At 32.3% G+C, this 13,453-nt stretch overlaps 2 protein-coding genes across 5 annotated transcripts in view; one reads left to right on the top strand and one right to left on the bottom strand.

Moving 5' to 3' along the window:
* LOC125053595 (calcium release-activated calcium channel protein 1-like) overlaps positions 1-13,453 on the bottom strand; it is a 37,345-nt gene that overhangs the window by 9,384 nt on the left and 14,508 nt on the right. For 2 of the 4 annotated variants that reach the window (XM_047655015.1, XM_047655014.1), the window contains exons 2-3: positions 9,139-9,215; positions 1,438-1,676 (exon numbers count right to left, since the gene is read on the bottom strand). In XM_047655015.1, coding sequence (XP_047510971.1) covers positions 1,438-1,676; positions 9,139-9,198 — 299 coding nt within the window. In that variant the 5' untranslated portion in view covers positions 9,199-9,215. Of the gene's footprint in view, positions 1-1,437; positions 1,677-4,258; positions 4,429-9,138; positions 9,216-13,453 lie in introns of those variants that run through there. The other 2 variants (XM_047655016.1, XM_047655018.1) reach the window with 2 other exon arrangements.
* LOC125053598 (26S proteasome non-ATPase regulatory subunit 10-like) lies at positions 11,973-13,164 on the top strand. Its single transcript, XM_047655022.1, has 4 exons — positions 11,973-12,247; positions 12,323-12,568; positions 12,713-12,882; positions 13,008-13,164. Exons 1-4 carry the CDS (start codon positions 12,146-12,148, stop codon positions 13,144-13,146), a joined length of 657 nt encoding a protein of 218 aa, XP_047510978.1. The 5' UTR covers positions 11,973-12,145; the 3' UTR covers positions 13,147-13,164.

Consider the following 13,453-nt stretch of genomic DNA (forward strand, 5'->3'; position numbering starts at 1 on the left):
TAATTCAAACCGCAGTAGGCCCTGAGATTAACATATTCAACCAAAGAAAAAAGGTTTTAAAGCTTTGCACCATTAAAAGATATGAATTTGGGCTAGTTGTGGGAAGGGCAGATAATCAATACCTATTTCGTTAGAATTATTAATTTGTGGCCTAAAAATTCTATCGCCATTACCCTACTCTTATTATTGGTTTATGACTTAACCCATTGTGTACTATATACCTACAAACAATATGTTTTTTATTACTTATTATAAGGCGTATTATAATAGACAATAAAATAAATAGTCTAGTGTATAGTGATATTGTTATAAACGAAATACAAAACCGTAAATAAATGTTTAGTAATTTAAAAATGGTAAAATCCATAGACAAGCTTACGCTAACCTAACACCTCTGTTATGTGGTCATAAGAATTCGACACATGGTAGAATATTATAAGTAGGTACTTAGAATTTTTAGTACACTGTTCTAAAGAAAGCCATTGTAGCTGCAAGCCCTGCGTAACAAGAAACAGCCAGAACTGAAGCCGCCTATTCGGCTGCTGGTGGTGCTGCCCAGTAACAAAAGAAGAAGCCATTGGGTAACGGTAATTCTATTATCTTCGCGGATCTTAACGATTATTTTTTCGAGACAATTTTGTTAAATGAAGGATTAATATAGTTGTGATTTCCGAGTATTTCACTTCTCCCTCACCGCGCACTCTCTAAACTCCTGTTTTTTTAATAGAACATGGGGCAAACGGGCAGGAGGCTCACCTGATTAACATAACTTACGGCGGTACAACTTAACAGTGATACCGCCGCCCATGGACACTCTATGCCAGAGTGCGATGCCGGCCTTTTAACTCTTTCTTTCGTCACACCATAAACAATTGGACAGAGACGAACAAAATAATTAAATCAGCAGTTAAAACTGATTTAGTTTACGTAGAATTATTCGTCAGATTCGTGGGCGTAAAATAATAGACGGCAAAATTAAAAAGGTGTCATTTTTTATATGTACTCGATATCTTAGTGACTCCTACGCAATGTTCTAATATTCCACAGACTGGCCATGAAGAAATAAGTGTGTGCATTCTCCATTCCTTAACACTAGTACTATGATGAGACATGTACAATAGTACCATGAGCGCTGGTATTCTATAAATTCCAATTGTAATTATCCCTGCGTTTTTGCATGTAATTTCGATGTAGTTCTCTCAATATCCGTAGCGCCGATGACGCAGCTGTCGGATCGCGTGGGACAAAAACTTGATATTGAAGTCTGGATCGCTATTGAGAGTTAAAAAGTACCGGCGCATGTGCAAGAATTTGAATCTTTCGTGCTCCGAGACACATTTTGACCAATACCAACTGGCTATATATATATTTAGATTTTTCGGCCCCATCTGGATTTTAAATAGAGAGGAAATGAGTATTTTATACCCAAACACTTACTTAACGTGACTCCCGTCATAGCTCGGTGGTTTCCCAAAGATCGGATATGACTCGCACAGTCCCAAACTCTTGGGTCGCAGTTCTTGCTTTGTTCTGTATGGCCTATGTCTGTCGTAAATGTGGTCACTGGTGTTGAATCTTTGCAGCTTAGCCTTCACTTTTCCGCTGGGTGGCGTCTGTGTGCATTGGTCTATCCTTGCAGCCTCCTCTATGCTTGTGACGAAACTGGCCTCGGATATCTGGGAATATTTAATTTATTTAGAGTGGCAGATTACGTATGAAGAGCTGGTTAGCGTTTTTAACACTGTGTGGTAGTGCAATGTATAATATATATGTATATATATGTGCAATTAACACTTGTTGGTTCGCTGAAGAAAAACATCGTAACCGATATGACTAAGACTCGAAAATCGTAAGGCTTAGAAAATGTTATTTGGAAATATTAAATCGACTTTTAATGCCTTATAATATAATACCTATTACACACATTTCCTCTCCAGAAATTATAAAGCCATTCAGAACATCACCTAGACATGAATAAGTTTTCGGGAAATTAAGGACATACATTAAATTTAGCTATACAAAAATATAATATACAGGTCAACCTTCTTGATTGATGTCTTAAAAGTTATCAATGTAATAGATGAAAAAATTGCCTAGATATTTGTGTAAAAACGAACGTTTACATTTTTAATACTTCATCATCAAGGGCCCATCAAAAGGCAATGTGAGCCTTCTGACAATGTTTAATAGCACTTTTTATAGACCAGGGGGCAAAGGAGCAGGAGGAGAACCTATAGAGGATAGAAGATTCGCTGTCGGCGGTATCACTTAACATCACGTGAGCAAATATATCAAATTAAAAACATTAATTAATCTATGATTGTCGTTTAAATAATGTCTTTTTTGTAAATGTATGAATTTTGTTGGTTGTGATGACGATTTAACATTAATGTAACCCATATTTAATGTCAATGGCTATTAGCTAAATGACAGTTTTTCATATTCAAAGCTACGTCAAGGTTGGTTGGCCTCAAAGTATGATTTTCCATCGTCATCGCTATTGTCCTACAGTGGTTATTAAAAGGCCTGAGAACTTGTTCCTGCTTTGATATATGTAACATTAGCGTTAATATTGTATTAGCTATGTACAAGACCTACAATTCCCTAATAAAAGCCTAAAGGTCTTCGAGTGTGTAGACGTAGCACGAGTAGTAGATAACTGAACTAATCTAGCTTCGATCTATAACCCTGTACTGTACAGACTGTACTTTTTTGCTTCGAATTAGAAAATATTTTTTTTTATATTTTCTACAAAGTTATATGTTTATAAATATATGCAATAGGTTATAGTTTCGACTAGCCATGTAGTAATTGTCAGGGAGCGACACGAGCCCGAACTCTTCTCTTATTTCTACCAACAGTAGTCAGTCTCATTTCTGAGTCTAACTCTAAAGACTCATGTATTACAATTAGAATGTATTCGGTTTATATTAAAGAAACTGAATATAAGATCATCATAAGAAACACCGTTTACAAGCACTATACTTAAAAGTATACATAGATCTTTACCATGCTTCTAGAAGGAAAGAGAAAAGAGAAGTTTGAGTTTGAATATATACAATTCTCGTGTCACAATTTTCGTTCCCATACTCCTCCGAAACGGCTGAACCGATTCTTATGATTTTTTTATGCATATTCAGTAAGTCTGAGAATCGGCTACTATCTATCTTTCCATCCCCTAAGTGATAAGGGGTGTCCAAAAATTAAAAAAAAAAAGTTATTGTTTTTATTTTTTTCTGATACAGCATACAAAAATACAAACAACCTCTAATTTTTACCCCTCTACGATCAACGCCTTTTTTTTATTATTGTAGATACATAGTTATTTTTATTGAACTAAAAAAATGTTTCCTAAAAAAAAATTCATCGTATTATTTTTTAATATTTTTACTTTGATATGAATAGCCCACTGCCAACCTTCTGATACTCAAACGTTGTAAAAGATGAAAGCCGTATTAACGCCACTTCCATAGCACATTTTAACATTGCCGTAAACAGATATTATTATAAAAGTATCCTTGAGAAATAAGTGTTTATTTATTTTATTCGTAATCATTTCATCTCTTGATTAGTATATAAAAAATAACCACTGACAAGGGACTTACAACCTACCTCTTTGCCAGTAACAAAAAGGGATTTTTTATCGCAACTTTTTGTTACTGTTGCTCATTGCTATGGGTAGAAAAAAACTCGCATTAACCATTCATTTTTAAATTGTAATGTCACTAGTAATAACTCACTTTGTGTTTACACAGTCAAAAAAATATCCGTGTCTTTATCGTAATGTTAGAATTTTTCATGGATATAAAAAAACATAATTGAAAATAATTTAGATACTAAGTAACTTGAGCCGTAGCTCATTTATATGTTAATTGTATTTTAGGTGATTTATTTTATTTTCTATGTAAGAAACGATTATTTGTAATAAATTTTTAGATGTAATAATTTTTTTTTTTTAAATGGATAAAACACATCGATCTTTTAAATGTATGCAACTAAAGTTTTTGTTTAAAATATGATTAAATCTTATTCATCAACAACTCTATTTAAACACGTAGAATAAATAAAAGACAGTGAGATAATATTATTTCTTTTAAGGTTTTTGTTTGATAACGTAGTAAGTATACCTACAATTTAGACATGAATTTTTTTTCACTTCGTTAAAAAATAAAATATCTAAGTAAAATAGAACTTTTCTTACGTTTACATACAGTTAATTACCTTATAATAATATTGTAAAAACCGTAAATATACAAACCTTTTGAACAGCTTTATTTTCCTTATCCATGATTATTAAATATTATTACAAATCACAATCACATTTTTTATATATAAAACCTTAAACTTTTTTCGTTGACAGATGAAGCGCGCGAAAATTCGAGGTAAATTTCATAGACACAACTTTTCGCTGCTGGCGAAAAAAGTGTACTAGTAATGACTTGGCAGAGCAGCGTTTATGAAGATAAACGATTATGACTTAACAGCTATAAATAATGTACATCACGGGAAACCACATTGTTATTTATTTTAATTATCTATCAAATCGTAACACAATTCTTAAAAATATTTTGATACAATTTTATTATGTCATTTGTCTATTATGGATGTGCGGCCAGACCTTTATTCAGTTCAATACCATTTATTTATTTACACTTCGTTACCTTATAACAAAAATATACTGTTTATTGGGATTTTTTTTTGTAAACGGGCAAGAGGCTCACCTAATGTTAAGTGATAGTCCCAACTCCCATGGACGCTCTCAATGCCAGAAGGCTCGCGAGTGATTGCCGGCCTTTGAAATTGTTTTATTAACATATTTCAATTGATTTGATAATATATATGATTTTTAACTAATTCGAGTGAGTGTAAAAGCGTGTTAAAAATTAAGTGTGAATCTGTGGTACTTTAATATGTTCCTACTTTGCAAGTTGCTGTTACTGAACTCTTTACACCCCAAATTACTTTAATCCACGTGTAATTCGAAATCAGTGTCAAAATAAATGCTACAAAATTGTAGACAGGATAATATTGTACTAATACTAAGTTATAATAATAAATCTATAATATATATTTTACAGTAATAAATGTGTTTTCGAGAAACAATAAAAAATATTTCTTTTATGTTCGTGTGTGAGTTATTATTAAGTAGTTACGATCATGGATGATTATGTGTAATAAGTAATAACTATACTTATATCTGATTCCTATATTTTCCGTCATACAATTTTACTGTGCACATTTCAGAGTAATAAAATCTTTAACTAGCAAAATTTTCAAGCTACCTTTTCCAGTATAATTGTTATATTTCAGTATATTTAAATAATACCATGATACAATGATTCCTTAGAAAGCACACTATCTATTTATAAAACCGTTCCCAGATATATTTGGTAGTTTTTAAGTTTATCGCGTTCATACAAGCCAGGGGACTTCATTTCATCCTTCTATATGAATGAAATGAATTATTATGGATAATATCAATACATAATATAAATTTAATCATTTTTTTTATGATACTGTTATTTATATTATTAACAATTTTCTTAACTAAAAACAATCACTGACCTTAAAATAAAACAACTAAAATAAATTATTAAAAGCCCCTTTAGGCAAGGTTCCGAATATACTAGTGTTCCCCTTTTTAATAGCTAAACTAATTCTTTGTCCGAGGTAGCTGCCAGCTCTTCGGTTCCTAGGATGTCGACTAACCTTTTTGCTAATTCCTTAAAAAGCCTAATATTTATTTCATTATATTACGGGTGAAGAGATTTCATATTGGCGTAGGGTTAGCGGAATTGAGGAAGAATTAAATGTCTATACTCTGATACTATACTATTATGTATGATTAAGAAATGTCCTGAACATCTGCAATTTATGAGCAAACGGGGTTTCACCGTATACAACTTCCTTAAATTCTCGAGATGTGTAAATACGATAATACGATTAAGAATTTAAAATTCATATCATGTCCTTGTAAAAACCACGCGACGGATTCCCTTTTCCTGTTGAAAGTATTTAAATAATGGATTTTTACCATAAATGTAAGTATAAAGCGTGTCCGCAGTGAAAAGTACTTTGATTAATTGTTACGAGTTAAAATCTTAATACATATATATAAATTACGTGTCACGTTGTTTGTCCGCTATGGACTCCTCAACTACCGAACCGATATCAATCAAATTTGCACACCGTGTGTAGTTTGATCCAACTTAAAAGATAGAATAGCTTACATCTCAATTTTATTTTATTGCAAAATATTTGTTTATTATTTGATAGTCACAATTCTAAAAGATGGCGCTGTGTTGAAAGTACCAACGTTTCACATAAGCTACAATTTAATGGCATAACCACCAAAAAAACATGGTGGTACCCTGGACTGGTGTTCTCCTACCGTTTCCCTTGAATAGTTTGCTACTATGTAATATAACAAAAACCTTAGCCACAGCAACGCTTGGCCGGTCTGCTAGTTTATTTACAAAATCATTCAAAGGATATGTATTTTAACGAACTAATTAATAATTAACAACAGACCAGATTGCAAGTGGATCTTCGACTCCAGCCACCTAGGACCGTATCATATGCTTGGCGTGCAAAAGCAGTGGTATTCTGTAACTTCCAATAGCGATAAAGACAGCGTTCACGAATTTTTTGTATCCAGATTCGATAAAATTATTTTACAATCTGTATCGCTGCCGTCGGAACTTTGATATCATGGAAGTGGGTATCGGTATTGGAAGTTACAGAATGCCGGTGCAGGACAATAGTCCTTGATTATATGATATATTATATGCGATTAATCAAATGTTTTTGGTATCAAAACGTGTACAAGGGCCAAATATGTTATTTGTTAGAAATATGAAACGTGTATTGAGCATTATTAAAAAAATTATTGATTTTCTACATAATTAAGTCAATTAATTTCTAAGGAAGTATTTGTAATATTATACGGTTTATCCTTACCGAGGTGTTGATAATTGCATGAAAATTTCTTAACCATAAATAATTCAAGTCTACCTTCATTGTAGATTTAAACTCATAAAACAAATGAAAATAGAAGATGACTATGTTCAACTGTTTTTACGCTACGACGCGCAAGCGAGCTGTATGGTAGCTCTGGTAAGGCGCGTGCCCTAACACTTAACAGCATGCTGCCGGTAATAGCGGGAATGCTGGATTGCCCTTACATGGGTCATTACCGTCTACATGTTAAAAAAACTGTGTGTGTGGTGTTGCGGCAAGCTTACCTACTACTATGATATTTAGGACAATATTGTAACTAACACAATAATAACCATGGACTTATTGTCTGCTTATATAAATAAATTATTATTATAAGCAAATAAAAGGGACAAATAATGTTAACTCACCTAAAATTTTATAGCACTTGGACGAAACGTATTAATCACTAAACACTAACATGATACCTTCAGGCATTGAGTATCATATCTAACTGTTTTGCTATAAAATAAAAACTCACTGACCTACACTAGGGCTGCAAAATGGAAGTGTGCCTTATGTGGCGCGAAACCAAATTTAGAATATTTCCGTATAAATATAGAAAATTATATGAATATAATGTGACCAGTCATCAACTAATGCTTCCCAGTCGAGTATTTTCGGCTCAGAGTACATAGGTATAATATAAATACAGGAGCAAATGACACATTTTTCATTTTAGCATACCTCTGTTTATACTGATTGACGTAACTTCTTTTGTTATCACAACACGTTATTAGATATTTCACAGTTATGGTATGGTTTATTATAGCACACGATAATTTTTGTTACGGAAAATAATTTTCTCGGGTTTTTGATACAGAAGCGACAAAACTGTAAGTAATTAGCGGCATGCGGTTAATAAATTTATTATCTACAATCTGTAATCATATTTTGAGGTAGCCCTGCGTAACATTTTGTTTGTGAATAAAATTAGAACAATGATAACGCTGTTGTTTGAGCAATAGAGATTTGTATTCAGTGCTTTAGTTCAGAATTCTGGGTTTTTCTTCTGACGGTCAGAGACAATTTAAGTAATAGACCAAAGTGGTGTAATAATAAATATCTTGTCTTTGTGATTGATTGATTACTACAGTGTGGTCTATAATAAGCAATCAATAACATAAAATATTGTTCGGTTTTATAAGGTTGTAGATTATATATTTGTGTGATGTTTTTAGAGTTAAAGTTAAAAAAATTAGATACCTTTTATCTTTGTCGCTTTTAAAGAAAGTTGCTTGAAGGTGTCTGCCGCGCATATGAAATTCAGTCGGAACAGTTAATTATACTTAAATGAATGTCAGTCAATACTTCCATTATATTGCGCACTTGTACGTTATACCAACGAGAATGGAGGGAAAACAATAAACATGATACAACGGTATTACCATATTTATTACCACAAATATTTGTATCTGTACATGTTTCATAAAGTGTTTGTACATTCATTGTTCTGTCTTGGCTGTAAATAATGCAATCTAATATAAATTACGTAATTAATAATAATAATAAATAATCCAATGGCGCTACAACTCTATGGGTCTTGGCCGTAAATTTCATCCGTTTCTTTGATCATTTTTATTTTATAGACAAGAAAATCCAGATAAATATCACAAGTAATATCCACAATTTATTAATAAATTATTTAAAAGATTTGTACATTAGCATATATAAGTGATGCAAGGCAAAGCAAAAATATAAGGGAAAGGAATTTATCCGAGATAAACCCCATTACATTTTGTAAATATGTATTTAAAAATCTTCTACCCTACGTAAATGCGTTATAAATTTATAAGGCGCTTAAGAAAGTACAGCACGCATGAGACTTGTCTAAAATTTAATAAACCTGTAACATGTAACAGTTGAGTTTGGACTATAATAAGTGTATTCTCGTACTCTCTTTATTATTTGTATAAAATCCGCAGTTACATTATTTAAACAATATCTATGACCAATACTACAACTTGGATTTAGTTTCAGCATAATTTATGCTTGTCATGATGTCATGAGGGTAGATATATTAAGAATCTCTTAAATATAAGAAGTAGTATAGGTGTAGCAATGTTCTCATTCAAGCAACGACGATGAGTTCAGATTGTTTAATGAATTTAAAATTTATATTAAATTATTTAATTAACTTACGTTGTCGCTTGTTGCTTCAGGAACTTCCAACATTTTTGCTTCGTAGATTATGAGGTACATCCCCAAGAACAATCAACCTGAAAATTTCAATAACTGTAATACTTCAATAGTTATAGATAGTGCTTATTTTTATATGTAAACCTAATAAACTTATATTGCAGTGACTACTCATGAGCTATGACATCGATTATGTATATCAAAACCGTTTACGACGACATCGTTTAGATCAACATACCGGTTATATTAACCAAAACCAAAGGTGCCGGCTGAATTCTATGTATAAGGGTGCTTCAACATCTGGCGAATGTGCAGCTCGCGAGCAGTTTGCGAGCTGCGCGCGTTCATTTTTGTTCGTGCGCCGCTCCTACGCCGCCCGCGTGCAACCTAAGCGCCGTACGCGATCAGCGCGCGGGCGTGGGGCGCTCTCGGCTCGCGTCTTCCTCGCCCATGCCAGTAAACGGAACTGTTAGCGCGAGCACTAAACTGAGCGCGCGCAGTTCGCGAGGAATCCAGAGGAATCTTGGATGCGTCAGCGTTTAAAAAGCAATAATCGACTAGTGCCGTGGCTTCACAAAAGATGAGGTCATGTAATATGGAGAATTATAAAAATACGATTTAATCTAGCACTTTAAAGTAATCGAGAGTTGGCAATTATCGTATGTGATATGATGAAGACAAATCAATGCACAGACAAGGGCGGATCCAGCTTTGGCGCCAGCAGGGGGTCACATAGTCGTGGTCAAGTCAAGAACTTATAATTTAATTTTGATAACAATAGATACAAGTAAAAAGTAGGTATTTTATTAATGTACGTAAGTATTGCAATTAAAAATATTTATTCTTTATTGTACACTTGAAAAATTTAACACATAATATTGTGTACATACAGGTTGGTCCAACTAGTGACGTCAATAAATTTTTTTTAGATTCCTCACACCTGGGGGCATACGAAAATACCCCATGTATGTTTCGCGATTTTTTGTAGTTTTCGAGTTATAATTTTTTTTTGTGTTATTTGAATGTTTTCTGCGAGGTTTCAAAAATTCCTATCTTTTTTTGTTGTAGGTATTTTTCAGTTTTTTTCTGTAAAATGATTGTCTTAAATGTTGTTCAAATAAAAAAAAATCTAAAAAGCTACTCAAAAAAGATTGATTTTTCCAAACATTCGACTTCAATTTAAAAATACAAAAAGAAGTTTCCATAGCTTCTGGCTAAGTTTAAAACTCCGCAGGGTTCTAAGCTACCAAAATCATAGAAAAAAAATGGTACTTAATTGGTATTTTATTGTTAAAATGTTGTTATTGTTTAAAATCATTGAAGCATTAATAATGTTTTTTTTCGACTTTTATTATTCTTATGGTAAATTAAACTTTATAATGTGATATTAATACCCATTAAAAAAAGTAGCTTTCCTTCGGGTAAACCAGCTCTTTGAAAAATCCCCAAACGTTGTCGTTATGTATTCAAGTTGGAGGAAGGAGTTTTGAAAATTTATTACAATACTAGCTGATCCGGCAAACGTCGTTTTTCCATGTATATCATTTATAATAAAAAATAGGGGTTGATCGTAGAGGGGTGAAAATTGGGGGTTGTATGTATTTTTAATGCTGTATCACGAAAAAATAAAAAAATTCTTTATCTAAAAATTAAAAAGTAATAATTTAGAGGTGGACTACCCTTAACATTAAGGGGGATGAAAAATAGATGTTGTCCGATTCTCAGACATACCCAATATGCATACAAAATTTCATGAGAATCGGTCAAGCCGTTTCGGAGAAGTTCGAACGAAGTTCGAGTGTCGAAACAACGCGAGACGAGAATTTTATATATTAGAAATAGTATTTTTTCAGTAAATTGTGTTTTTTATTTGTTATTAAAAAAAACAGGTAATTTCACAACTAGCAATACTCATTTCGAATAACATTTTGAATTTTGAGTGGTAAGCCATCATACAAAGTTATTATATTATATTAAATTAATTAAATATTGAAGGTATGTAGTTACATATAATCTGTATGGTGACAAATTTATATATAAAATCATTATGTTCAATTAGTGGTCCACCTGAGTCCTGCTCAGGGGGGGGTCATGACCCCCATGACCCCCCCCCTGGATCCGCCGTTGTGCACAGAACATTATTACTAGAAGTAATAAGAACGTCATAGTAAAAAATGCTTACTCGCATATGCTCATAGGTATTATCGTTTGGCGCGAGAATTTAAAATAGTATCCAAGTACAGAATTTTAAGGAATAATTTCATGTAGAAATAAAACAAGAAGTGTGCATGGGTTACATAGGTAACAATTTTATTTAACTATAATAATTACATAATTGCTTAACAGTAAGAGTCTATCTCTTTAATTAATTCATTTGAATCGTGCTGTAGAAAAGAAACAGCAAAACGATTTTGAGATTCACAACTTCATTATTTTGTACACAGTTTATTTAAGAAAAACCTGAAGTCCATTGAAAAAAAAAAAGTTATAAGTTGCCATATATTAATAATGATTACTACTTTAATTTTGCTAGTAAATTAATATATTATGTCTCGTATACGATAATTTTTGTATTCTTAACATTTTTGCTTCATCTAGATTAAAATAAGTGCTTATTTTATTTCTCTATTCGTTTTATATTCTTTAACCCACTAAAAGTTTGCTCACGTTGAATAATTTTAACTAACAATATGGTAGATATTAATTCAATCAGGTAATATTGATCTGGATATAGCTGATTGCTTCTTTTGTAGAGCGCTTTCTCATTTACGCAGATAGTGCCATTGTTGGCAATTGGCATTGGCTGATACGTCAATCGTCAATCGTCATACGAAAGCTGACATACTGTGTTACTGCTACTGCAAGTCATGATGTTGTTTATTTTTACTTTGTAAGCCGCAAGATAGCGAAAAGCAGTTCATTCATTCAATACATTTCAAAATAAAGTGAATATTTATTAGTACTACAAGATTAGAATATTGTTTTACTATAAATTACCAACACATTCAAAATGTCTATCGGTTCCGTTTATGAAACGGCATACAAGGGAGACTTTAATCAAGTGAAAGTAAAAATTGATGAGAATAAAAGATTGATTGAAACACCGGATTCCGTAAGAATAGTTTGAAATTTGTATTGTTTTTTAGTACTCTAAATGTGTTGAATAATGCATCTATAATTATTACAGAATAACCGCCTTCTAATTCATTGGGCTTCTCTTGGAGGTAATGAAAATTTAGTAGATTATTTAATAGATACAGGTTCTCCTGTGGATCCGGTGGATGATACAAATTATACACCTTTAGTACTCGCTGCGTCAGCTGGACGGTTTGAAGTTGTAAGACTTCTTGTTGGTAAAGGAGCAAATGTTAACCATAAAACAGACCGGCATCAGACTGCTTTACATTATGCTTCATCTAAAGGACATGAAGAGGTAATTTACTTACAATAAGAGTCAATTCTAATAGATTATATGACCCTTTGGACATCATCCGATCCTAATAAGAATAGTCATAATAATGGTTTTCGCAATATTAAATACATGCAAGAATATCAATAATAATAATAAATTTTTCAGATTGTAAAATTCCTGATGGATGCAGATAGCAATGTTAATACTCCTGATGTGTTAGGTGCAACTCCACTTCACAGGGCTGCAGCTCAGGGTAGAACAGAAATTGTTAAAATTTTATTAAGTTCACCACACATCAATGTTGATGTCCAGGATTCAACTGGATGTTCACCCCTGTAAGTGGACAATTTCATCCCGTTTTTAAGAAATTGTAGAGGATTTCCTAACAACTATTTGTTTTTGAGGAGTTTTTTTATAATATTAATACAACTATTTTTTATAATGTTTTTGTCTTTTTTAGTCATTTGGCTTGTGAAGAAGACCGCCAACCAACAGCTGTTTTATTAAAAAATGCTGGAGCTCAAACTGATCTAAAAAATAAGGATAAAAAGACACCATTAGATTTGTGTTCACTTAAACTTAAACGTTTACTTGAATAAATATATATATACATTAAATGCTATTCATTGTACACCCAATAAAGCTCTGCACCATGATTTGTTTACGACATATAAAATATATAACAGGCTATAAATATAACAATACACATATTATATATATCTATGTTGTCTTGGTAACATAGTTATAAATTATTTTTTTGTTGTTTTAGTGTAAATGAAAATAAGTTGAAATGCTGATTTTGTTTATTCCTTCATGATGCCTCTATATTGCTCTAATGCATTACTGATTTGGTAATACCAAAAGCTTAATTGAAACTTAGCTATATTTAAAGGCTTGGGTCGCTAC

This window comes from Pieris napi, chromosome 11, assembly GCF_905475465.1.
Source record: "Pieris napi chromosome 11, ilPieNapi1.2, whole genome shotgun sequence".
NCBI classification, from domain to species: domain Eukaryota; kingdom Metazoa; phylum Arthropoda; class Insecta; order Lepidoptera; family Pieridae; genus Pieris; species Pieris napi.

Excerpts from the sequence above, each read along its gene's own strand:
- LOC125053598 (XM_047655022.1), top strand. The coding sequence starts at position 12,146 with ATGTCTATCGGTTCCGTTTATGAAACGGCATACAAGGGAGACTTTAAT. Across the intron at positions 12,248-12,322 it reads TGATTGAAACACCGGATTCC|AATAACCGCCTTCTAATTCA; the intron begins GTAAGAATAGTT and ends TAATTATTACAG. Across the intron at positions 12,883-13,007 it reads TCAACTGGATGTTCACCCCT|TCATTTGGCTTGTGAAGAAG; the intron begins GTAAGTGGACAA and ends TGTCTTTTTTAG.